The sequence below is a fragment of the Phallusia mammillata genome, chromosome 4, assembly GCF_965637545.1.
Source record: "Phallusia mammillata chromosome 4, kaPhaMamm4.hap1.1, whole genome shotgun sequence".
In the NCBI taxonomy this organism is placed as follows: domain Eukaryota; kingdom Metazoa; phylum Chordata; class Ascidiacea; order Phlebobranchia; family Ascidiidae; genus Phallusia; species Phallusia mammillata.
Window position 1 is genome coordinate 27,029,271 of NC_137255.1, and position 23,907 is coordinate 27,053,177.

At 39.6% G+C, this 23,907-nt stretch overlaps 1 protein-coding gene across 1 annotated transcript; it reads left to right on the forward strand.

Moving 5' to 3' along the window:
• Nucleotides 1-207: 207 nt before the first annotated feature.
• Nucleotides 208-23,472, forward strand: LOC145224324 (inactive tyrosine-protein kinase transmembrane receptor ROR1-like). Its single transcript, XM_080090793.1, has 19 exons — nucleotides 208-461; nucleotides 5,011-5,101; nucleotides 6,805-6,842; nucleotides 11,216-11,336; nucleotides 13,540-13,718; nucleotides 14,768-14,810; nucleotides 15,092-15,237; nucleotides 15,347-15,537; nucleotides 15,994-16,185; nucleotides 16,637-16,757; nucleotides 17,041-17,219; nucleotides 17,754-17,876; nucleotides 19,654-19,755; nucleotides 20,273-20,434; nucleotides 20,704-20,882; nucleotides 21,124-21,253; nucleotides 21,419-21,538; nucleotides 21,813-21,889; nucleotides 22,312-23,472. The coding sequence occupies exons 1-19, from the start codon at nucleotides 407-409 to the stop codon at nucleotides 22,631-22,633; spliced, it is 2,571 nt and encodes an 856-aa protein (XP_079946919.1). The 5' UTR covers nucleotides 208-406; the 3' UTR covers nucleotides 22,634-23,472.
• The last annotated feature ends 435 nt before the right edge of the window (nucleotides 23,473-23,907 follow it).

Genomic DNA, 23,907 nt, shown 5'->3' on the forward strand with positions numbered 1-23,907 from the left:
TTCATATTCAAGCGATATAAATGAGTTATTTGCTCAATGGGCAGTTCTGAAAATACCTTTGGACATATTGTTCTAAAGTTGCATTGCTGTGCTTGTTGCGAAAATCAGGCCAATGTTGTGGAGATGAAAAAATATGTTTTTACGATTTGTAATAAATGCCTGTTAAGCCCTAACATTTCGTGACATAAAGACTTTCAAAAGAGTTGCCTTAGCTAAGGATGTGCTTGTTGTTCATACAGAGCTTTAAAAGTGCAGTGATTGTAAAACGTTGACGTTAAAAACATTATTGATCAGAAAACGTCGTAAAAACTGGTAAAACGAGCGATAAACGAAGCTTGGTGGGATAAAGTTTACAGCTACACAAACGTTGGAATTTTTTCGGGAAGGATTTTCTAGGACGCCAAATATGACGTCACAGCGGTTTTTGCCGACTCTCATGCTGCTTTTCATCTGCTTATGTGGTAAGTTAAGTTACATATGTTTTTTTAAGTGGTTTTGACTCGGGAGGAAGTTGTGGTCTCGACGACATCGAGTCGCGACGGTTGATCCGACCGCAAACTTGTTGACGATTTACCGCAGATGTTTGTACATGTCCCGGGGGTGCAATTACGGGTAGGGCTTCAAGTGTTTGGGATTTTAAATCGTGTTTCTACCACAAAGACTTGAGCTGTGTTAAACACATCAATCAAAAATTGCAAGGTGATAATGAACTCCAAAAAAGCGCGTGAGCTATTTACTTAAACCCGAGTTTTCTAAACAAGCTTTAGCCGCGAAGCTTAGTCTCGAAGCAGCCTTTGAAGTAACACGCCAGCGCGATATACGTCAAAGGAATGCCTGAAACAAGCGGACAGGACAAGGGGGCTGACGAATGACACCACGCTTGTGGTTCTGCAAAAACAAGAGTCGGGTTTTCAATTAGAGCAACAAGCTTTCCACCGACAACAATGCTCCTTTTAGCTGCTCGCCAAAGCCGCGCTGGCTAAGGCTGATTGATAAAGGTGCGAAGTGATTAATTCCTCCCCGTGTTCGGATAAGGGGTGCGCGGATTTAGGGGTGAGAGGGGTTGAAATTTGTGGAAGATCAGCAAAAACATGTTGGAATTTTAGTTTGGGGCGAAAACATGTGTTAGATCACGTTTTTGCGTTTTGCTATAATTTTTTACGAGGAACTTTTTATTGATGTTGGGGGAGTTTACAAGCAAAATTGGAATGCAGTAAATTTCAATTTGGCTTATTAAGCTGTTTTCATTTCATTCCTTAATACAATTGTCTTTCAAATATTTTTCTTATCTTACATGGACATGATTAAAATTAATTGTCAGTTGTAAATCACAATAGTTGCAAAATCTTTTTTGCGTTAATAACATTTCCGTTATTTTAATACTTCAGAATCGCGCAGCAAAACTTCAAAGCATGAAAACATTCTTATACGTCCCACAAAAAACTCCCATCTATTTTTCGTCCAAGTCTGGCGAAAGCATATACAACTTCAGCGCAGTAGTTGCCAAATAAGGGCACGATCTGCCCACTCTATGCTAAAGTATTAACACCTACGAAGTCCGCCACTCGAATTGAGATGGTATCTCGCATTCCAATGAACGAAGCGCCGATCCTGCAAAGCGATACGCACCGCAATGCAATATATTGGTCGTATCGCGACGATCTTAACGCGTAAATCAGATACTTAGAACGTGATTTCTTTGGCCTGGTTTATTCTTGAAAACTTACTACACTTCATACTTGTATTGATGATAAACGGTGTTAGATGTCAAGATGGCTTAGACTGACATCTTAGTAGTTTTATGATGATGTAGCGTGGTTAGAAAATACAGTGATAGTACATCTTTTTAGGTAGGTTTAGGTCTTTGAGTAATGGATGGTATTACAACATAATTTAAAAACGGCTAGATTTGAATGTCAGTTTTTCAAAATATTTACATTGATTTAATTGTATTTAAATGGATTACCATGAACTAAATATTCAAAGTTTTGACCAGAGAAACATAGTTTGAAACAGCATAGAAATATTAATAATTATGCACCTATACGTTCTACTACCGCTTCGGAAATTGTCGGTTAGCTCCGATATATGCAAATGGTAACCTGAGAGTTTTCTGATAAGACTATCAGTCTATCACTAGCCAAAATCAACTAGTGCTTCCCATCTAATCTATGACCGCAACAAGCCCACGGCAGGGAATGCTAGCTAGCTGCGGTCGACTGCTACTGCTATCCGATTTTATTGCAAATATGTTCAAATTTTCAAAGCAAACATATTTTCAATGGTGTTAATATAAGAACTAATAATTCAACTGTTTTTGCGTATATAAAACGGGTGAATTTTTGCAGGAAGTGAGTCTGCATTTTTTTAACACCTTGATTTTGGGGGTAAATGTTTATTCGACGATAAGATGTAATGTCGTTACGCAGCATATAAACTGTGTGAATTTTTCATCTTTGCGCACCTGTAGGCTACATTAAAACGGACTTAAATCGTGATGTACCAATCCACAAACAGTCATGTGTGTGTAGGAAAACCATCGAGTTTTCGAGTTTGTTTACGGGGTAGCGAGATATTGGGTTGGGCTATCGGTTGGGCGATGACAGCTGAATGACGAAAAAGATAAAACGTGATAAACGTGAGGCGTACATTTGTATTGCAAGCGGATAAAAACAAAATAATAAGCTAATGCGTTTAAAAGCGTAAACATGTTTACGTTTCAGAATGAAACAACGGTAGTTATGACAAAGTTAAACTACAATAGCAGACAATATTAACGAAAACTTCTGTGTAATTTTTAATAGTTTTCCGTTGGTTTCTGCAAACGCATTTTCAAGCATAATAAATTCCTTAACACGAGGTCTTTCTAATCTCACACCAGATTTCTTATCTTGGTTTGTTTGGCAGCTGCCGAAATCGTTATTTCACTGGCAACGTTTAATCGCAGACGTCAGTCGTTTTGCCCCCGGTTTATTTACTCCCAAACCCCTCCTAATCACGATTAAGCAACTACGGTTTGTGTTAACAAGGCGAGATTAAAGTGGGTGGTCGGATTTTAGACGGACAGCTGTTGTATAATCATGTATTGTGATGTGGTTTCACACAAAACGTTTTGTTAACTACGTTCTATGTAGTGGTGAGATTCAAAATTGTTGTCAGCCGGTTCAATCACAAAAGTCATATTTTTCAGTCGGCTCTGTTACAAAAAGTCCATCGACAGTAACCAGCAATGCTAACCGGTTCGCTGATCTCATAAGATTTCGTAAGACGGTTCTATAGGACCGCTGCGAACTGACTGAATCCTATCACTTGTTCTATGTACAATAGATTTTTATGTTTTCAAACCAAATAATATAGTTTTTGCCTTCTTGAGTCAAACGTCTGTTATATTTCGATTGCATCATCGCCAAACTTCAAAAACATCAAAAACAAACACTTGACACAAAACAAGACCCTAAAATAACGAAGACTAATGTGTTGAGGTTTATAGTAAAGGGGGTTGACAAGTGACCCTAAGGGGTGCGAACCCAAAACATGATAGTAAGTGGAATCGGCAAAACAAAGTGTTTGTAACAAATGGACTTATATGTGAGCAGAATTACTGATCTTTATGCGTTGTGTGAGTTTAGAAAGTAGATCCTCTGCCATGAGAACATAAGCAAAATCGTCAATTGCTTACAATACAGTTGACCTTGGGACTTACAGGTCACCGCGCATGCGTGGATGTCATATCTCCATGCACTGGGTGAGCTATTTTGCGACTGAAGGCTCTTGACAGCAAACAGGTGATGCTTTATTCCATCAGCTGCACGCATTTGCGCGAAAATCAGCTTGCCAGAAGAACTAACTTACGTGCAAGTGACCTTGTGTAGAAAACGCATGCTCACTTGGCAATGAATGTCCACAGGGTCTTTGTCACCAAAAGGAAACCCTCGAAAAAGTTAGAAAGTCGTTTATGTTCTAATTGGGGTTTTAGGGCTTGTGTTTTGCTTTTGTGCTCGGGTTTTGAATTGTGTGAAAACTCACGGGACGCAAATTTTCTCGACAATAACCACTCAAGGGCCAAAGGCGGTGCTCAACCTCACTTTGATGACGTAAGAGTCGTGGGAAAGTATGTGCTTGGGTACACAGGGGGGTTGTTGCAGCGAAGTTGCCGCCACCCTATTTGGGTCCCTTAGAAACCCCAATTTTTTATTTAAACTACGATTTTCGTACTCTTTTGAAATATGGTCCTTTGCAATTATTGTGATTAAAGCAAGTTTTTGAAAGTAATTTGGTCTGGTAAGAAATATTTTATAATTTATGTTTGCTGTATCTTTAAAATTCGATTTAAACCTCGATATTTCAATGTTTAATGCCATAAAGTTTTGATAATTGCAATATAGTTAAACATACTGCAGTTATGTTCATAAAGTTAACTACATAACACTTTATTTGCGCCGCATGTATGCGCACCTTGTAATCATAAATTCGCCAATTCGGAGACTTGCCGCCACAGTTTGCAAATAGGAAACCCATCGGCGGTCAAACACCGAACCGCAGGTGCCAATTAATTCAAAGCTAACCGACATTTGGCACATCTAATTGCCATTTCCGCGCAGTCTGTGTTTGCCTTGCTGCCCGGCCTGCTAACGTCAACTCCCTTGTTTAAGGAGCCAGGGTCGGCGTTTAATTTCCACTTACAACGCTAATCGTCTTTTGCGCTGCCGCCTTTTTATCCGTTTCCTCCCTCAGATGTGGGTCGGGATATCGCCTTTGTGCGGAATTGCGTCAAACACACAATACGCTACAATCACGGTCAACTTATGAGAATTGAGAACTGTTTTACACCAGCAAAACTAATAATCATTTTTTATTCATAATTATCGACATGAAGATCTCTTTATCCGACGTATATGTACGCTTTTAATTCATTTTACTGATGTATTAGTGGTTATAATTGTTCAAATAAACCATCTGCTGGTCGAAATAGATCCCCCGTTTTAAGTTTGTGTAACTTTTTATTTGCAGGCAAAGTGTGCTGCAGGGACAGTCAGTCGCTTTCGAATCCCTTCATTCATTTGCCTGGAATCCAGCTTGCAGCGTTGTCCACACAAAACAAGTAAGTAACATAACTGTCATGCACTTCTACATTGACTGGCTACTTCAGTTTGCTGTCACAACAGTGCACCGTCATTAAGGCCTTATTTGCACCACTGACCATGTTTGGAACACATTTAAGTATTTTCCCATCTCCATTGCGAGCTTGGATTCTCTCACGAATAACAAAGTGGCGCATCGCAAAATTGGAGTACCATGCGAGTGGGTGGCAAAATCTTCATGGTACGGACAAACACACACCAAATATCGACACCAAGTGATTCAGCACAAAGCAGCAAAGCTAATTTTCGGTTTCACTGACTGTCCCGAATTTAATTCACGCATTTGACATCAATTGGCGTGTTGATAATCGCCACAATCCCGCTCAAGCAATTGAGTTTTGCGTGCGAGCAAGCGGATGGTATAGGCACGGTAATTTGCAAACTTACCGGGCCGGCGGAGTGGGAATTATCGGGTCTTTAGCATTCCTGTCCGCTCCGTTCTGCGTCAAGTGAGTCGTAAATGCAGTAGTTATTAAGTGGGGCAGTTTCCTTTGCTGTCCGCTGCGGAAAATCCAATGACCCCAACGGTATACTTTCAAAGTCTTGATAAATTTTGCAAAAACTATTCCTGGAAAAACCTTGCGTTTTAAGGGTGAAAACAAACAAACAAATATTGATTAGGCCTTAAAAACTTTAATCTGCAACCGCTGTTTAAATTCTGGGAAGCTCTTGAGTGCGCAATCGAGTTGAACATTCTTTACACAACAAGTGCTAAGCGACTTACATAATCGATTGAAATTCTTGGAAACCAAACGAAGTGTTCAAATCACATTTACATTTACCACATCAGTGATACTTTACCAGCCTTCAAGTAACAAGACATTGCAAAATCAGCGTTTAATTACCCTTTCGTGTCAAAGTGTAAAGAACATCTGTAATAGACATGTACTCGGAAACGCCTTCGTCACAAAATGATGAAATTCGGGGTGGTTGTTTTATCGACACCTTAATACGTAACGTTTAACGTTTGGATGTAAAACATGTATCCTGTTGTGTTAAATGCCATCACCAAGTGAATGTCGTTTGAAAATATATAATCTCTTGAATAACTTTAAAAAACTTTGAAAAAACACGCAAGTTGTACAGTAGGGTTTTTGATTGAGGTCATATATTGTCCACCTATTTTTGCTAAATCATTCAAGCAAATGTAAACCAAAGCAAGTTTGAATAAAATTAACGTGACATTACTTTCAATTTATGTCATGAATTTACTATCTCAAGTTAGCAGCGATTGGTAAACTATGTTAGTTATTAAAACTCTTTCGTGGTGGCAAAATGAAAATAAACAATGAATATATTATTGTGACAAGCATATTTTATGAGAAAAAAAGATGAGGACCAATGTTGCAAAATACTTCCAACAAATTAAAATCGAATAAAAGCTAAAGCTGGAACTTGCATTCGGGGTATTTGCATCACGTGGTCATTAATCAAGGCTGCTTTGAGACCAAAACACTCGCGGGCTTTGTGTTCGTTCAACGAAGCGACGATGCGTTTCAACTTGTTGTCTTTCACTGCGAAACACAACAGGACCTGCGCTTATTTTGATAGCCAGCACGCCATTTGTAAACAACCACATACTGAAAGGCCTGACCACAATAGAAGGGCATTGATTTGAACGCTTGTTATCATAGTTTCAACGCATGTGTTTTTGTTCTTGCAGACTTTCAAGCGACAGTAAGGGTGGTTCAAGATCGTCAGGTAAGAATCGTGTTTTGCTGATGGAATCTTGTTAATTTCCTGTTCGCTTTGCGCTCGCACGTGTTCCAATGTTGCTTTACAAGACCGTGCAAACATCCTGTACAGGTCAGGGAAATTGCTTTACTACACAGATGGATTATCAAACTCCAACTGGTCCACCAAACATACATGACAAATTCCAAGTTAGAACATACGTACTTACATATGTCGCGAAAATTTACCACACAACACAACCGACAAGATACAAATAAGACTATAAATAAGTTGTTGGGTATTTTACATGTTGCAACAACATTTATGATATGAAAAGTTGTTTTCATAAGCATTTCATTAGGATTATCATTACATGTGTTTTTATGGTACAAACGACTTTAATATCTCCTAAACAATGTCAAACAAACAAGTTATTCCATAATCAACTCGCGATTATTGCGTCATAAGAGGCACTAATTATTAATCAGATAGGTTCCCAGGCAATTAAACCAGGCAGCGACATTGCGACATTCGCATACGTTGAAGCCAGCGCATACCAGAGTCCACATTAAACTATCAGCGTCAAAACAATCGCTATTTCACAAAATTAAAAGGTTCACAGCGAAATCGTGACAACGATTAAACATCACGTGACGATAAAACAACCAATTAGCGACGCAGGACAATTGGTTCCAGCGGTAACAGCTGACGCACTTTTAAACGCCACTCGACCACGCCGTGGTCTCGCGGACTCAAAGACGCCGACTTGAAACAGGAAGCCCCTGTTATGACTTTTTGAGCTTTCGAAATATCCACTAGTTCTTTCAATGATGAGGGGAGGGAGGGAAGAGGCTTCTTGATGTTCGAGTGTTTTTCAGCAGATTTATGACGCACGGGGTCACCTACGGTTTAAAACGTGATTTCCCGTTGGATTCTTGTGAAGTCAATAACATACACGTTTTAAACTTTACAGTTGCTGTGATCTCAATTTACAACACCAAATAACTTTGTGAAAAGTTTCGTGGGTTAAAAATTGAATCGCATAAACCACGCCAATATAGTAATTCACAATTCCTCCAACGCAAATAACTAAGTGACATCACGCTGGAATCAAAACAAAGAGCAGTCCGATATCACCTGAAAAAACATCAAATCGCCAAATCATTCTGTTTTGAGAACCACCCAGAAGCCCAATATTAAAGTTAGAGAATTGATGGATAAGTTATTATCACGTATCTTCAACACGCGACGACAGCTGTTTTATCCCCAGGAAGTGTAAAATACCTTCAGCTTATATTACAGCGCACTACCATGAAGAACAGTGTTTTTTCCACACGACTTGCGAAAGCTGCAATAGATTTATTTTCATTTATCAATATGCAAGTTTGCGCAATTTTCCCTAAGGTTTTCTTAAGAACAGTTGGTGGCGGGGCCTGTTGACTCCAACGTTCGCACGAACCCCTCTTCACCCATCACCCTTCACTGGAGGGGGTAAACTCAACGCGAAGGCGAAGAATTTTAACATATTCTTTGCACGAGCAAACGGTCCAGTGCATTAATCTCTCGTGGAAACATATTAACCTTAATTTAATTTCCTTACTGTAGCGGCGGATTCTTTGCGTTGCTTGGTGATTCCATTTCGGCTTTGTATTGCTCGATTGTTTGACAACTGGTGGTTTTCTGGGCGACGCTTTTTTCCGCCTCTCTTCAGGATATTAGCTCTCAACGAGATCATCCTTAAAATTCAATAGTCGTAAAAAAAACCTTGCTGCCTTGCTTATTGGATTTAAAGCAGATAAATAAAGTACGAGTTTAGAGCGTCAAAAAAGAAACCAACTCAATGAACTAAAAGTATACACTGCGTTCATTAAAGAATTGCGACAAAATTCTACATTTCTGGTGATTATGGGGTCGTGAAACGCATGAAACCATTCTAATAATATGTTGCCGCATTTTCATGCCCCTAAGACGACACGTAATTTTTTTAGGCTACGGAAACGTTACCATGGTAACCACGACATATAAAACCCGTCAACAAGTTCTCAACATCGGCCACTGGCCCTCTGTCGTGTGGGGCCGCGCTATTGCCAGCCATTCACCCGCGGCGCCTCTATTTGCTTTCGTGGCGCGATGACAGGGGGATCAATGCGCCACACAAATTTCTCAACATGATTGTTGCTGCGTTGCTGTGGAGACACACATTGTGCTTTTGGAACCGTTTTTGAGTCGGTTCTTTTTAGGGGACGAAATAACCCACGTTGGGACCCCACAGCGCATGTCTTGCTTGTATTCAATGTAGTGTGTATCCGGTTCGTTCTGGTTCCTTATCTGAGCAAATGTTAACGTCATAAAGTTGTCGTCCAGAAGGTTTAGGGGAATTGCGTGAGTGAAGAAGAGTCGTGGAACTTGTATTAAAAAGGGTGGGGCAATGTTATTTGGAATGCGCAGGAAAAATGATTCTCAATTTGCCGCATGTCAGTTTGTCAAGAAGAGCATTCATATTCCTGGTTCTTGGTCATGAAATTCAAAGGGGAAATGCTTTACATTTGGTATTTTTGACTCAACAACTAGAAAATCTATCTGAGGCATTGAACGTTTGCTGTTCTTATGGAAGGAATTTCAGGCAATGTATAGATCATATTCTGAAAATAGCTTTGAGGACACCATTTTCTACCGGTTGGAACCCAAACGAAAGCAAATTCAAATCCCAAACGGCCTCAGAAATGTAATTAACATTTAAACAACAGACAGAACCAATTGTTTCTGCATCAAAGCTAATCACTTAATCCTTACTTGGCACTGCAGTCATTTTGCATTGTAGCGGGGAACAAAGAAGCTTGTTACCCCAAAGCAGCCCGCCCATGTTGATCCAATAAGCAATACGCAAACCAATGCCCCCGTGCAAACCAACAACACAACACGTCAGATCAATTGCCACTGACGTCACGCACGACGTCACGCACGACGTCACGCACCTGTTTCTCACTCATCGACGTCACAATGGACCGACTTTGTACCGGAAGATAGGAGTAATGTTTCATCAGCTTAAGACAATGGCGTTTGTATTACAAGGGAATTTACTGCGGGTGTGAATGACAAACACTGGCAGTGGAGAAAGGCAAATGTGTTTTGAAGATGTCTGTCTCAACTTTACGAGGTCATCGGTTCAAACCCCATCAAGTTTTTGAGGCACAAGTCTCCTATCGCGTTTTCGGGGTAAAATTAAGGATGACATCACTGCACAGTTTTGCGCGTGACCATCTTAACCTTCTAGCAACGATTTGCAAAGAACTGGCGACAAATGAACTTCAACCGTTTGCCTTTGATCTCGAAATTTCACGTCGGCATTGCACCTGTGTGGAAGACGTTAAAGTTCCAATGCCAGCAGCCGTTAGCTGTCATCACTTCAATGCTCATGGTCTTGCAAGCTTAGCCGGTTGTGTTGCTTTAGCATTGATCCAGCGGCGCTTTTGCTTCCCCAAATCTCCTGATAAGGCACCACACTGTCAGTGGCCCGAAGCTTTCACCAGTTGAAAATTTAAACGTGGCATTCCTAAGATGGTTATGTCACAGAAAACCTCAGTTTATTTTTGAGGGTTTGCTAGTTTTCTTTGAATCCACTTATCACAGCGCCAGTTCGAAATAACTCAGTGTCAAAACGCCTCATAAATCTGAAACTTGCACGGCTATTTATTTTACTTATTAGTCGGAATTAGTTATCAACAAGCCAGGGTATTTTCCTGGAATGAAAAGGGATTAGAAGAAAGAAAAACATTCATATATTCATCGTTGTCAGTCGCCATTCGTCACCAGGAAATGTTAGTCGACGTGTTGACCTGACGACTTTTGCTAAACCAACGGAATTCCAGGAATTGTCAGATAACCCACAGCGAGTTAAAATAACGATAAGTCAGGATTCCTTCAAGTGCTTGAAAGTGGAAAATCGCCAAATCCACTTTAAACATTTGTGTTACCAACGCAACTTCGCAAGTGCTAACTTTTCTTGATTTGACTCTAATTGCCTTGGTCAGGTGTTATCAGTTTCTCTGGACAACAGTAGCCATAGAAATATCATTAATCTTTGTGAAAATACCTTTCGCTCACCCGCTTTCTGTGTACATAAGATAGCGCTCATTTTAAGTCGCATCAATCGTGGCGCCTGGCCCGCGACCAAACAAACCCTTATCAGTGGCGATGACGTGCCACTTGTGGCCAGATACCTTTGTGACGTAACACAGAAACCGTAATGACGTTGGCAAAATTTTACCGAAATAAAACAAATACAGATTTTTTTTTGCAAAATCCAAACAAAACACAATTTTAAAACTTTATGATGGAAAAAGTGTAATTTTTAGGAACTTCTGTTGGTGTAATAACACATTTTGTTTTAATCTTTGCAGGCAAACAAGTCTACCTTCGATTAACCAGTGAGATGAAAAATCAGAGTGCAAACTCCGGGGAACGAGTTTCATTCAAGTGCAAAGTAGAAGGCAGTGAAAAACACAAGATCACATACACATGGTAAGCAAGAAGTCCAAAATTGCCTGAAAAAATTAGCGCAAATAATCCCAATGCAGTCGTAAGATTATCCCGATTTTTCTCAGCCACATCCCAATTTTTATCAGCCAAAAGCCGCTTAGCCTAATAATTCAGGTTGTAAGTCGTTGTGCGGCAAATTGTTTGATGTAAATTGCTTTTGCAAAGTCAGATTTAGGAATATTTTAAGCTCAAGCTGGTGGCTCGCCATATATTAAACAGAACATGGGGTCCTTGAACACATTTAGTATATTTAATTTAAGCTGTTATTGTTGGTGATCTGGTCCAAGTTTGAAACTTTTTGTGTTTTGACAACACACCTTTTACACTTTTGACCCTAAAATTCGCAAAACCAATGATAAATATTTGCCAAACTGTAAATTTTAAACTTTTCCGTGGCTACTCCCAGTATTTGAGGGCAAACGGTCCGTGAATTTAAGCCGGATTAATATTTACGTTCGCGCGCGCCGTACGGTTGGCCTCCGCTGATCCGATTAAAGCATCGCAAACTCTTTCGGCTCAAAACCGGAGTTCAAAAGCTGGAAGCAAAATTCGATTAATCTTCTCGCAAGCGGAAGGATTTGATTGAACCGGCGCTTGGCCTTCGTAACCTTCGGTTCTCGGAGAAAATTATTCGCTGTTTTTTGCTTCAGAAGTTATCACAAATTAACCCATCTGCACTCCTTGTGTTATTGCTCTGGCACTTTGTGGCCCATTACCTTTGGACAACAATCCTTTGGTGGTCCCGGAATATTACGCAAATTTGTCAAAGTCAACGACATTTTTTTCTGCCATTTGAGTTTAATGAAATCGTTTTTGAAATATTTTGGCCCAGTAGCTCTAGCAGTGTTGATTTACGCTGTGTGAACTGTGCGCTTTCTGAAAACAAACTATATTTTGTAATTTTTGTTTTATTTATTTTTGACTAAGATTCGTGTATATATCGTTCTGCACGAGTTACACCGAACAATTTATGCAATTTGTAATGAGAATTTTATGTTGTGGGTTAATTTGACAAGTTGTAGTAAATTTTACAGCTGAATTACATAACTATATTAAATTCAATCCGCATGTTTGACATGTGATGGGCGAGTTTAATTAATCTTAATGTAATTCGCCGGTTTAATCCATCTTATTGTGGTCCAGAACACAAGCAAATCGCAATTATTTGTTGTTTTGTCTAAATTAAGCCGCTTTTATGCCGATTTGCGTTTGTTGCGAAATAAACTCACTATGAATTTCTCTGCACGTCAGCAGTGGATGAAATTACGCATAAGAATTGACCTAAATCTGTTGCTGAAACACTTTTAGATGGTTTGAAAATTCGGCAAAATATCAAGTCGTTAACACTAATTTAACGAAACATCTCAAAACGTTGTATGCCGTATTATCCATTTATTTGGGTTATTTTGTTTTTGCAAGAATCATAAAAAATTCGTGTACTGTACACTAATAATACTTGTGACATATAGGTAACATTCAAAACTTCGTAAAACGTGTTTCTGAACAAGCGCAAGTGTCATTAGAAAACGAGGTTTTCCTGTTGCAAAGTACTTTGGTTAAAAACGTGAATTTCCTAAAGCACTTGTGGCCAAACACTTCGCCTTATCCCAAACCGTGACGTTGGCCCCAAACCGACAAAGCCTGTTGAAACGCTTCCCAAAATGCGGCGTGAGTCTTTGAAGATTCCGAATCCATCGGAAGCTCAAGACCCGGGTGCATTTATCTTCATCTTACGGGAACTTGAAAGAGCTTTTCTCGCAGTGAGGGATCATGGGCAGTCAGCAGCATCAGTGACCCTTGATATGATGGCTGGACCTTCGCAGGCTTCCTGCCTAATGCCCGGAACACATTTTTTAGCCTTAAATCCCAACCTGCGTTCTGTAATTTCGCTTGACAACCCTTCTCATTTGCCCTATGTGAATATTTTTACCACTTTACGTAAGGTTTTTGGTACAGTGGAATGTCAACCTATTAATAGAAGCGACCTTGGTTAATGGGCATGAAAACATGAATATCTAGAAAAACACTTTTAGTATTCACCAAGTCGAAATTGTGTATAGATTCTTCTAATGCAACAAAACAATCAATTGCCTAACACGGTCCATTGACACTTCTGAAAATAGAATTGCAACAAATATTATTTCACCCAAAACTTCAAATTAATGTGTTGTGTGTTTTAATTCAGGTACAAAGACAACCGAGTGATTAATTCTGAAGAGACAAGAATCAGCATCACAACCCGACCATGGGGATCTCGTCTGAAAATCTCTGGTGTTTTCACTGTAGATGCGGGAAAGTACCGATGTGAAGCGTCCAACTCATGGAGAAGAGTTCAGACACAGGCTTATCTCAACGTGCAGTTCGGTAAGTCGAATCTTCCTATTCATTCTATTTCCCATTCATTTATTGAGGTTGGGGGCATTGAAGTAGACTCTAAAACGTCAATCAAATACACATGGCGCCCCTACCAATTTGTGTATCGCCAAACAATTAAAATACCATCAAGGCCTTAGCGCCGCACCCCTAAACCGCAATAAGAAAACTAGGTGCGCAAATTATGGTATCAAGTTGTCGCTACACGCTGCACGCGACAACTACACGCGATGCGCTTCAAGTTCAAGAGATCAGGTTGCATTTGAAAATAACGGCGGCGTTTCGTGGCAATGAAGTGCCGCTAACTTCGAAAGGAAATGCCGATCTCTAGATACTTGGAGATAGGATATTTTTGCAGTGCTCAGCACGCAATAAGCAACGCACTGGAGCGACCTGCAATCGATGCCACGATTAACGTACGTTTGCGGTCAGAGCAGCGCCGCGTTTTCGAAGCTCAAGTGTTTGTGCTACATTATACCCCCTGGGTGATTTGTAGGGCAGAACCACATGTTGAGAGGAATAACTCCCGTTTTGAACCCGATACCTCGCTAAACGTGGGTGGGTTGCTGAGGGGGTGAAATCGCTCTAACCACATTAAAACAACACAAATTAGCAACAACAAGCGACACTTTGCGCTGGACGAATTTTCCCACAATGTTGGATTTTAGAACTTACTGATCGTGACGTCATATTTGTATGTAAATCGTATCGCGCTTGGGTTTCTATTGCTGTAATTCCTTGCGAGTTAATACAGAGATATTTTCGCAGTAGGCAGCTGCTTATAGCCTAGAAGCCCTAATCTACTTACTCCCCAACATTCGCGCGGGAAATATGCGCGCGGTCGGCGTTCTAAATAAACAAGAACAAACAATTAACTAGCGCGACAGCATTAAGTGCTTTGCAGAGCGTTTCTTTGTTGCGCAATAATCCCTCTTTTGTTTTTTCCTGCCACACGCGATTTGTTGGCGCCCGGATTGAGGGTGGGGCGTGACGTCAACTGCATGACGTCATTAATCCTATTTGTTTTTTTTTGTGTGCAGCGCGACCCCCAAAGTTCGACATCGAAGATGGAAATCCACCATTGTAAGTTTTTTTAATGATAAATCTTATCAAATTTCGATGAAATAAATGTTGGTTTCATCAATTTCCTGTGCGACCCAAAATCATAAAAAAAATTCCGAGAAATTTTATGATTTTATAGATAAATGTTTAAATATTTAGATTATTTTAAAGTCAACCTCCGATTTCAGCAAAAATATAAATTTCATGTTACTATAGCACACAACAAATACGCTTTCATGTTTAGTTTTTCTTGGAACATGATGAACATAAGTCAATAATTATGTTGTTGTATTTCCTTGCAGATCGTCTTTCTTTCCATCTGGGAAATGTGAGAAGTACAAGGGATTTGTGTGCGACGATTTCCTGAAAGGAGTCGATGTTTACGTGCACGCATTCGGGACTCAAAAAGATATGAACAGGGAGATTACCTCAGCTCTCAGAAAATTGAGTAAGTTTAAAATCTGAAAGTGTTTGATAAAAACTAGGGCCTTGTATTAAAATTATCTAGCGATTTTGAGAAAGGTCTATTATTAATACAACTTATCACGTGATTGCAGCTCAACCAATGGTAAGCCAGCAATGCCGACGCTACTTGCTTCCCGCCTTCTGTCATTTCGCCTTTCCCACTTGTCAAAAGTCCGAGGAAGGAGTTTCTCGTAGTGGGGCTCGCCTGTGCCGCGAGGATTGTGAAATTCTAAAGAGTGACACCTGCCGGCGAGAGTTTGACCGAGATAACGAGTTTGTCAGGGTGAGTATTATAAACGGACTGTTTATATCTTCAAAGTATGAACCGTAAAAGACGGTCGACATGCACCTGGATATGTATGATGTACTTTCATTGATCCTTGTTGGAAGACTGGTGGCTTTTTAAGTATGAGCAGCACAGGTGTGCTAACCGAAATTGTCAATAGCTTGTTGTAAATATTTAACTTGGGCAGGGTTTGGATTGATTACACGCTAAGATTAGCTTTTGTTGTGCAACAAACTTTGAGGGATTATACACAGGTGAGGATAACATTGCGGTGAGAAACAATGCGGAAAGACTCATAACAAGTCTAAGACCAAAAGAACACAGAATGACTAATATTAATCAATGGAAAATAACTAATATAGTTAACTACCTAGGATCTAGGAAAACACTCAATGTTCTAATTTTTAACCAGTTGTTTGTTTTCAAACTTATTTTATTCCTCTTTTTTTAAAGGAGCTCTTTGACACTGCGAACTGCTCTCTTCTATCCTCGTATAAGGATGATGAAACCTGCGTCAGGATCGGACTTACTTCCTCCGCAACATCCAAAGATCAGGATGAAGGTTGTGATAAAAACGGAGGAGCTGTCAGTGTTACTATATCAGGAAAAACTTGCAAATCCTGGCCACTTCAAATGGGAGCCAAGGTGGGTTGAACATTGTTACAAAACTTGTTCTGGTGGAAAGTAAAAAGCGATTTGCTAATACAAAAAAATGGTAAACAATCTGATATGCCTATTGGTCATTCCATTGATAGACTTTCTAGTGGCCAATAGCTTTGTTTCGCAGTGGTCTAAAATGCTTAAATAGGTAAGGACAATTGACGGTCAAATCACGACCATTTTCCTTTTAACCACGGGACATTTAGAATGAAACATATAACTATCTCACACTGTACCAAATTTACCAACCATTGGCACGTTATACGATCAAAGCTAGGTGCTTCCAACGTCACTTGCACAAAGGATTTCTTTCAGCTCGTTTCCGGGCCAGCGAGTAACATTTCACCCGGAATTGAAGCCCATAATCCGGCAGAGTGCAATTTACCTCTCGGTCTTAAATCCCCTCGTTTTTCAACTTGTTATTTTCTTCCTTTAGCGTCCGGAATTGCTCGGAGGTCACAACTTTTGTCGATCATCGGAAACTAAAAATGACTTGCCCTGGTGTTTTGTGAACGAGGAGCGAACTGATAAGGAAAATTGCGTCGTGAAACCTTGTGGTATGTTGTGGATCAGTAAAACGATACACAGTGAAAACATAGCAAATACCGGCGTATTAAAAAACACCATAAACAGGATTTCATCAGAAAATCAACGTTTGACTTTGCATTTTGAAGCAACAAAAAACATTTGGGCATAAAAAGCCTAAAAAATCGAATTTAAAGTTTTTGATTTTGAATAGTTGATTGCGAACAAGTGCATGCTATAGTCTCGACTTGCAAATAATTCAAACAACAACTTATTTTTGTACTGTTTGAGGTTCAACAAATGTTCTTATCACAGTTTCTGATGACAATGACTCAACAAAGATTATTTTCATCGCCATTCCTAGCGCATGTGCAGTACTGCTTCTTGCTTTGTGCTGCGTCATCTACTGCAAGTGTCGACGTCAGAAACACCCATCCAACATCACCGAAAAAACGATTCCCGCCAAAGCTCAAACCACTCTTATCAAACGCGAGGTTTGTAAAAGCAAGTTGTAGTGGCAACCTAAGAGTGCCTGTTAACTTTATAGAGCTCTGCTAGCTATTGTATTTTTGCACCGACATTTGCCCTGATGAAGACGACCTGAAAAACAAGTCGAAACGTCGGTAAAAAATTACAACAGCCAGAAGAGCTCTATAAGGGAGATATTATTTAAGTAGCAACAGCTTACATAAGATTACATATGTTTGTATTGTCAGTTAGGTACATGTGCGAACTAAACATTTGCATATAATTGTGATAATATGCCAACGTTTCGATGTCCCATACGAAACACCTTCATCAGGGTAATGACATACATTGCAAACACAAGTTATTATAAAGCGAAAAGGGCGGCGAAACACACACAAAAAAGGCGGTAGAAAAAACGCAGTGCGCACCAATGGTCGTGTGATAACACCTGAAACGTTGGCATATTACCATAAAAAAACTGCCGGAAGAGCTAAAAATTCTGTTGATACGTTATGCCTGGCAGCAACAGTGTATTCATATAATTTTGATGTTTTCTGCAGGTTAAAGTACCCGAGGTTAGCTCTTCATGTATTCAACTGTTGATGGAAATTGGAAGTAGCGAGTTCGGCAAAGCATACAAAGGACAAATTGTCAACGATTCGCGATTTCCTAATGGATTTCCGGTAAGTTCCACTATTAAATATTTTGATTGTCCAAATATTCCTCGAAAACAGTGATAAGAACGACAACTTTGTCAAAAGGTCAGATACGTTCTTAGCATCTCCCAACTATTCCAACAGTATCGGTAATTTTGGAATCGACCATGGCTCCCACTCCCCCTATATCTGTAAAATGAGACTTGAATTCACCTTTTGCGATATTTCAAAGTTCTCAGTCGCCTACAACGAAAGTTTTTTCGGGAAATTCGTTTTTCCTGTGCGGATATACGAACGTGATCGGGAACTTGTATTTATTCGAACTAGTCGTTTTTGTTCGTGTGTGCGACCAACGATCCGGAAACCTATGTATAGAAGCAAAATCACAATTCATGTTACCTTCATTTATCATGGGAATTTTATTTGAATAAAAAGATCTGATGTAATCACGATTTCGGTGAAATAACAAAAGCCAGTTTTGTTTAACATTATCTCCATACATTTCAATGCGAACAAAACAAGCTATCAATCCACCGTTTGTGGTATTTTAACAATGGTTTTGTTAACTAGATAAAACCGCAGGAAATGAATTAGCGAAAGTAATGAGCAACGATTTTTGCTTGTAGTCTGCAATTAGAGAGGAAACCTTTCCCTGTAGTACGTTAACTGTTACAAATATTAACTGTTAAATTGCATCACTTAAGTTCTCAACCCGAAAACCAATCGCTTATGTTTACCAAGAATTAAGTCAAGTGCTTTAAATTTTGTTACATAATATTTGTTTGATTTGCTGCAAAAGTGCGCAGCAGAAAATTTTTCGAACGCTCAACCTTGTTTGTCCTTATGACGTCACAATCGGTCAGGCGATAGCGCGCCAATTCCCCGCTAAATCGATTCGTTTCGACGAGAAAAATATGCCAAAATTCTTGCGGGTTTTGCCTCTCCGGTAGTGACTTCGCGTGTTTTGCGCTTTTTAAGGTCACATATGTTTTCGAATTTTTCTGACTTTTACTACAAGGCAGCAACAAATACTCAAATGAACAGCACAATGAAATTTCTTTTTTTAAAGATTATTATTTCCACAATTGTAAAAAAAACTTTTACACATATTTTTAAGCTAGCTTGAATTTTTAAAATTACACTGCCTATGAAACTAAAAGTACAAAATATACCAAGTGTATTTAATTAAAAGTTAGTTAAAGTGACTTAGTAAAAAGTGGTTAACCATGCAAGTCCTAAAATAGCATCAGCTTGGAAAACCCAAACCGTATCAGAATGTCAACGTGCGCATCGTTCTGCCCGTTAGCCTGTCGGTGATATCGGGACCTCTGCGCGAATTCCTCCACTGTTATTAAAACACAGGAATCGGCGCACGATCTCGAGTTATCGTTCAACAATCTCTGTTCGCTAGGCAAGATATCGATCAGCTGGCTGCCAGTAAATTAAGTCCCAGCATTTTAATGCACTGCTTAAACTACTCCGTATTGTGTTGCTCAAAGACAAGACGGCGGTTTTAATTGATTTCCGTGGTCCATTTGAATGCATTCCAATTCAGTGTGCTGTACTCGGTGGGACGGAGTCATGGGACTGCCAGTCGCTGGATTAAATGGGTTTAAGATTTGAAGATAACTGCCGTAATAATTGCTATAAATATGAACTCCACTCAACTGGATAAACAAGCTGACTTTTAGTGAAACAAGGCACACACCTTCCACTGCACGTATTGTATTGGTTTATGGTGTTGCTTATACACAAAACAGTTGTATTCACTTGAATTCGAAATTTATCGATGTGCTTTTCACAGGTCGTTGTGAAGACACTGGATGACGTCACCATGCTGGAGAACTTCATGAGTGAAATCGAGGTTTTGTCTGAGCTCCATCATCCCAACATTATGTGCCTCAAGGTGAGAAACCACAAATCTCATTCTTTTTCGAATAGAAAAATAATTTCACGACAATAAAAGTCCTGGTGCCACAACAGGAACTGTTGACGTCACAGTGACGTAGCGTCAGCAAACAGCTGTCGCGTTAAGTTTGTGTGGGCCTGTCAGCTTTTGATGGATTACAAAGCGCCCGCCGCATCGAATCTGCTTAATACGCACAGATTGCACAACGTGTGGCGTGCGGTCGACGCACGATAATCGCATCACATCGAGTCAATGACCTGTAAACCGCCAGAGTTTCGATCTTTAACCGCCGTCTAGAGCCGCTTGATTTTCCGGGGTTAAGCCCAGCCGGATATCGGCTGTGAATCAATCAGCTGAACTTTAATCCTTGACTTAAATGTTTATGACCTTTTTAAACCTTGCTTTTGAATTATGAAATGCTATAAGGCTAAGCATTGCGGCCAATTTGTTTTTATGAAGTAAACGAAGCTTTTAAAACGAAACAAATCAATTTTAAAATTCCCAAATTGTTTAGGCGGTTTCCTTGCAATCCAACTTTCGGTGTCTGATATTCGAGAACCCTGAAGTCGTAGACCTTCATCAACATCTCATGGCGCGTTCTCCTAATTGTGACATCACAAGCACAGCAACAATGGTAGTTGTTCCACAATTTGATTTGGCCGACATTGCTGCCCAGGTAGGAAAAATTGAAGATTGGCAATAACTACTTTCATAGCATTCATAAACTAAACACAGATTTAAATAACATGACGCCTAATAAGTGCATATTATGTACTAAAAGCTTTTATTAAACCAGTATAGTCTCATTCTCAACCTATATATAACATCAAGCGATTGTCTCTGCAGAGTACACACACAGAATGGTGTTCACTTGTTACAATTATAGAAAAATATCACATCAACAAGGCATAGGATTCTTGTATCAAGTCTCTTACTTGTTTACAGGTCGTTTCTGGTCTCGAGTATCTCTCCAGTCATGGATTCTGTCACCGGGATGTCGCAGCACGTAATGTGTCTCTGTGTTCTGATCACACAGTGAAGATTAACTTGCATGGAATCACACGGGACGCGTATGCCTCAAATTACTACAAACCTGCCGCAAATGCAGTATGCTTCCCAATCAGGTGATAACCTAATGCAGTTAGTTAAAAAGCAGACAGTTTACTGTATGTTGAGTTAGGAATTTAAGACTTCATAAAAGTAACTTAATATTATTTCGTCAAACTTTTAGAATGTTTTTTAAGAATGAACATTCCTTTGTTGTTGCCTGACAATATGATGATTTTTAGTTCGTCTATTTTTGTGTGTAATCGCACAGGCAGTATGAAACATGGATCGTTGCTTAACAAGTTTGCTGTTTTCAAGGTGGATGTCTCCTGAGTCTGTGCGCGCTTGGCAATTCCTCGACAAATGCGATGTGTATTCATTCGGTGTTCTGTTGTGGGAGATGTACAGCTATGCCTCACAGCCCTACTGTGGATACAACAACAGAGAGGTAACTGAAATTTTCAAATTCAACAGCGCTAAGTTGTCACTCAAGTTTTTTTCCACTGTATAACTTTGAGCTTTATTGACTACATTTTGTCGAAGATTTAAACTACATCTTTTCAACCAGTGGATAACTTGCAAAGACTTTGAGTAAAAAGACTGGTGTTTTCAGGTTCTTGAGATAATTTCTCGACGTCAACTTCTAACTTGTCCCGATCAATGTCCAGCAAAGGTTTACTCACTTATGCATGAATGCTGGCTCGCCCAACCTTCACAACGACCTTCATTCAAGGTGAGAACACGTTCAAGATCATTGACACAGAGGCCAAATTATTAGAAGAAATTAAAATTTTGTTGCTACGTCCCATGTAAACAATGCGGTTTGTTGTCATATTCAATAAACTAAGATGAATATATTCATACTGGGATCAGATCTTAAGCGTCGATGCAGACCAGCGATCACAGCATAGTTATCGATAAATCATAGTACGCCAAACCTATTAAAGGAGTTATACAGAATCAAACCGGTCTACCAAGCAATAAACTAATACTATCGTGTATTGCAGGAAATCCTGGTGAAAATGAGCACATGGGCTAACTCAGACGACTCCGTGATCAACATGGATCAAATACACATGGCAAGGTTCGTATCTTCCTCTAAACCTTTATTAAAATTGATATTTTTCGAGCCCTTGACGTTTGAGTCCACACCTTCATACCTTATGATTATTACAGCAAGGGAGAGACATAATTGCTGGAATTTAGATGCGGTTTTGCGTTTTATATATCGCTTGTTGAACCGCAAATACGTGTTTTGTGGGAAGGGTTGACGTTAAATAGGATTCGCTACATTTCGAAATTGCCATGAAAACGTTTTCGACAACTCGATTAAAACCACAAAGTCTGACTACAAGGTCACGAAATTTAATCATTAAAACTATTTACAGAATATGGGCAAAAAGCAAATCAGTCTGCACTACAAAGTTAATGTAACATCCTTTGAATATATTCAAATTATCATTGGTAGAATCATAGAAATAACAATTTGTTCTTGTGTTTCTTTAGTGATGTGAACAGCATCATTTCCTCAGTTCCTCCTCCCGATTATTCCTCCATCGCTCCTTGGAACGCATCCACAGCCGCATCCGAGCGATCCTTTGCATCCGCCCCAAGAAGAAACCCCGCATCTTCACGTGACGACCACTCCCGTTACTATGACAACCGCATTGCTTGCGCGTCCCAGGTGACGGAAGTGACGAGCCTCATCTCGGCGTCTCGCGACTCTGGACTTCCGGCCGACGATCTTCAGTCCAGATACGACCGGAACAGGGACTTTCCTCTTCTCCGCAAACCTTCAAACCACGATGACGGCAACATGACCACGTGAGCAAATTCATCACGTGACTTCCATTCATGACGCGGTCTGACGCGACAATCGTTCAATAGCGACGTGCAGTTCAAATGTTTTTGTGTAATGGTGGTGAGACGTTGAGAACAAAGGTCAAATACCAGAGGTCAAGGTCATGACCTGAAAACATGATTTCACTCTTATGTATTTGATTTTCGGAGGTCTCCTTTTTGTTGTTGTTGTCAATCAAAATGTTTTTATTATGTTGTGATACTGCCGTTCATATGACAGTTACCGAAATACTGGTACAGTTTGTTTGTTGTTTCTGTTGCGAATTTGTATTTAATTTATCGCTGGTGTGTTTTGTGATATTATTTCATGTTATTATCGAGCAGACATTTTTCACTTTTCTTGTAGGTTTGACTTTACGTTTCTTCATATTATTGAGGTAATATGGCTTAAAGCCGACTGACTATTCTGAGTTCTTCTACCACCGTTTCATGTAAATAAGATTGAATGTTGTCCAAGTATCCCGACAAATGACAAAATGCATCTGATATACAGATACACTATTTTCATGATAAACTTTTTAAAATCCTATTGTCGAAATTCAACTACAAAAAAAATCAAATTATTTCCCCTTAATGACGTCAACGTAGCTTTTTTACAACCTTTTTTGTATTTTTTACTTGTTCCAATCAGGGAGTTTCCCAGATTTGCAGTCGAGCGGGGAATTCCCATTTTTTATTCTGCACAGCATCAAATTTGTGAATGGATTTTGTAAAGGTCGTAAAGGCGTTTTTATGTGTGTACAACTTTTGTCTTTTTTGCGTTGTGTTTGGCTGCGATATACGAAAATACAAACTTTTAATTAACAACGTTTGATGTTGACTAGAACTTTTTGGTAGTTTAAACCAGGGGTCCGCAAATACTTTTTGGTGCGACCCTAAAAAAATTGCTCTAAATTCTCGCGACCCAAGCACTTTGTTAGCATGTAGGTTTGTGAAAAATACTATTGTCAGTTGCTGTTTTCGCATAAAACAGTTGGTAAACGAACGTATTTATTCCAGCAAATAAGAACTGTGGGCTCTGTGTTGAGAACACAGCAAATCAATTCGAGGTTTAATTTGAGAGACGACAAGCCGAAGATCGTCCTCTACTTCTAGTCTTGATCTGTATTTGCTTTAAATATAAGATAGTGCAGAAAACGCATGTCTGTTTGCACAGGTGCGCTTAGCTTATTGCATTGTTACATAATACTGTGACAGTTACGTAGTCTTATGCAACAATGCAATAATAATCAAAAGTTTGAA

What these genes read in the sequence shown, in the direction of transcription:
- LOC145224324 (XM_080090793.1), top strand. Translation starts at nt 407, where the DNA reads ATGACGTCACAGCGGTTTTTGCCGACTCTCATGCTGCTTTTCATCTGC. An exon ending in GATTTCCTAATGGATTTCCG is followed by an intron (nt 17,877 to 19,653) that starts GTAAGTTCCACT and finishes TGCTTTTCACAG; the next exon opens with GTCGTTGTGAAGACACTGGA. An exon ending in GTGGATACAACAACAGAGAG is followed by an intron (nt 21,254 to 21,418) that starts GTAACTGAAATT and finishes TGGTGTTTTCAG; the next exon opens with GTTCTTGAGATAATTTCTCG.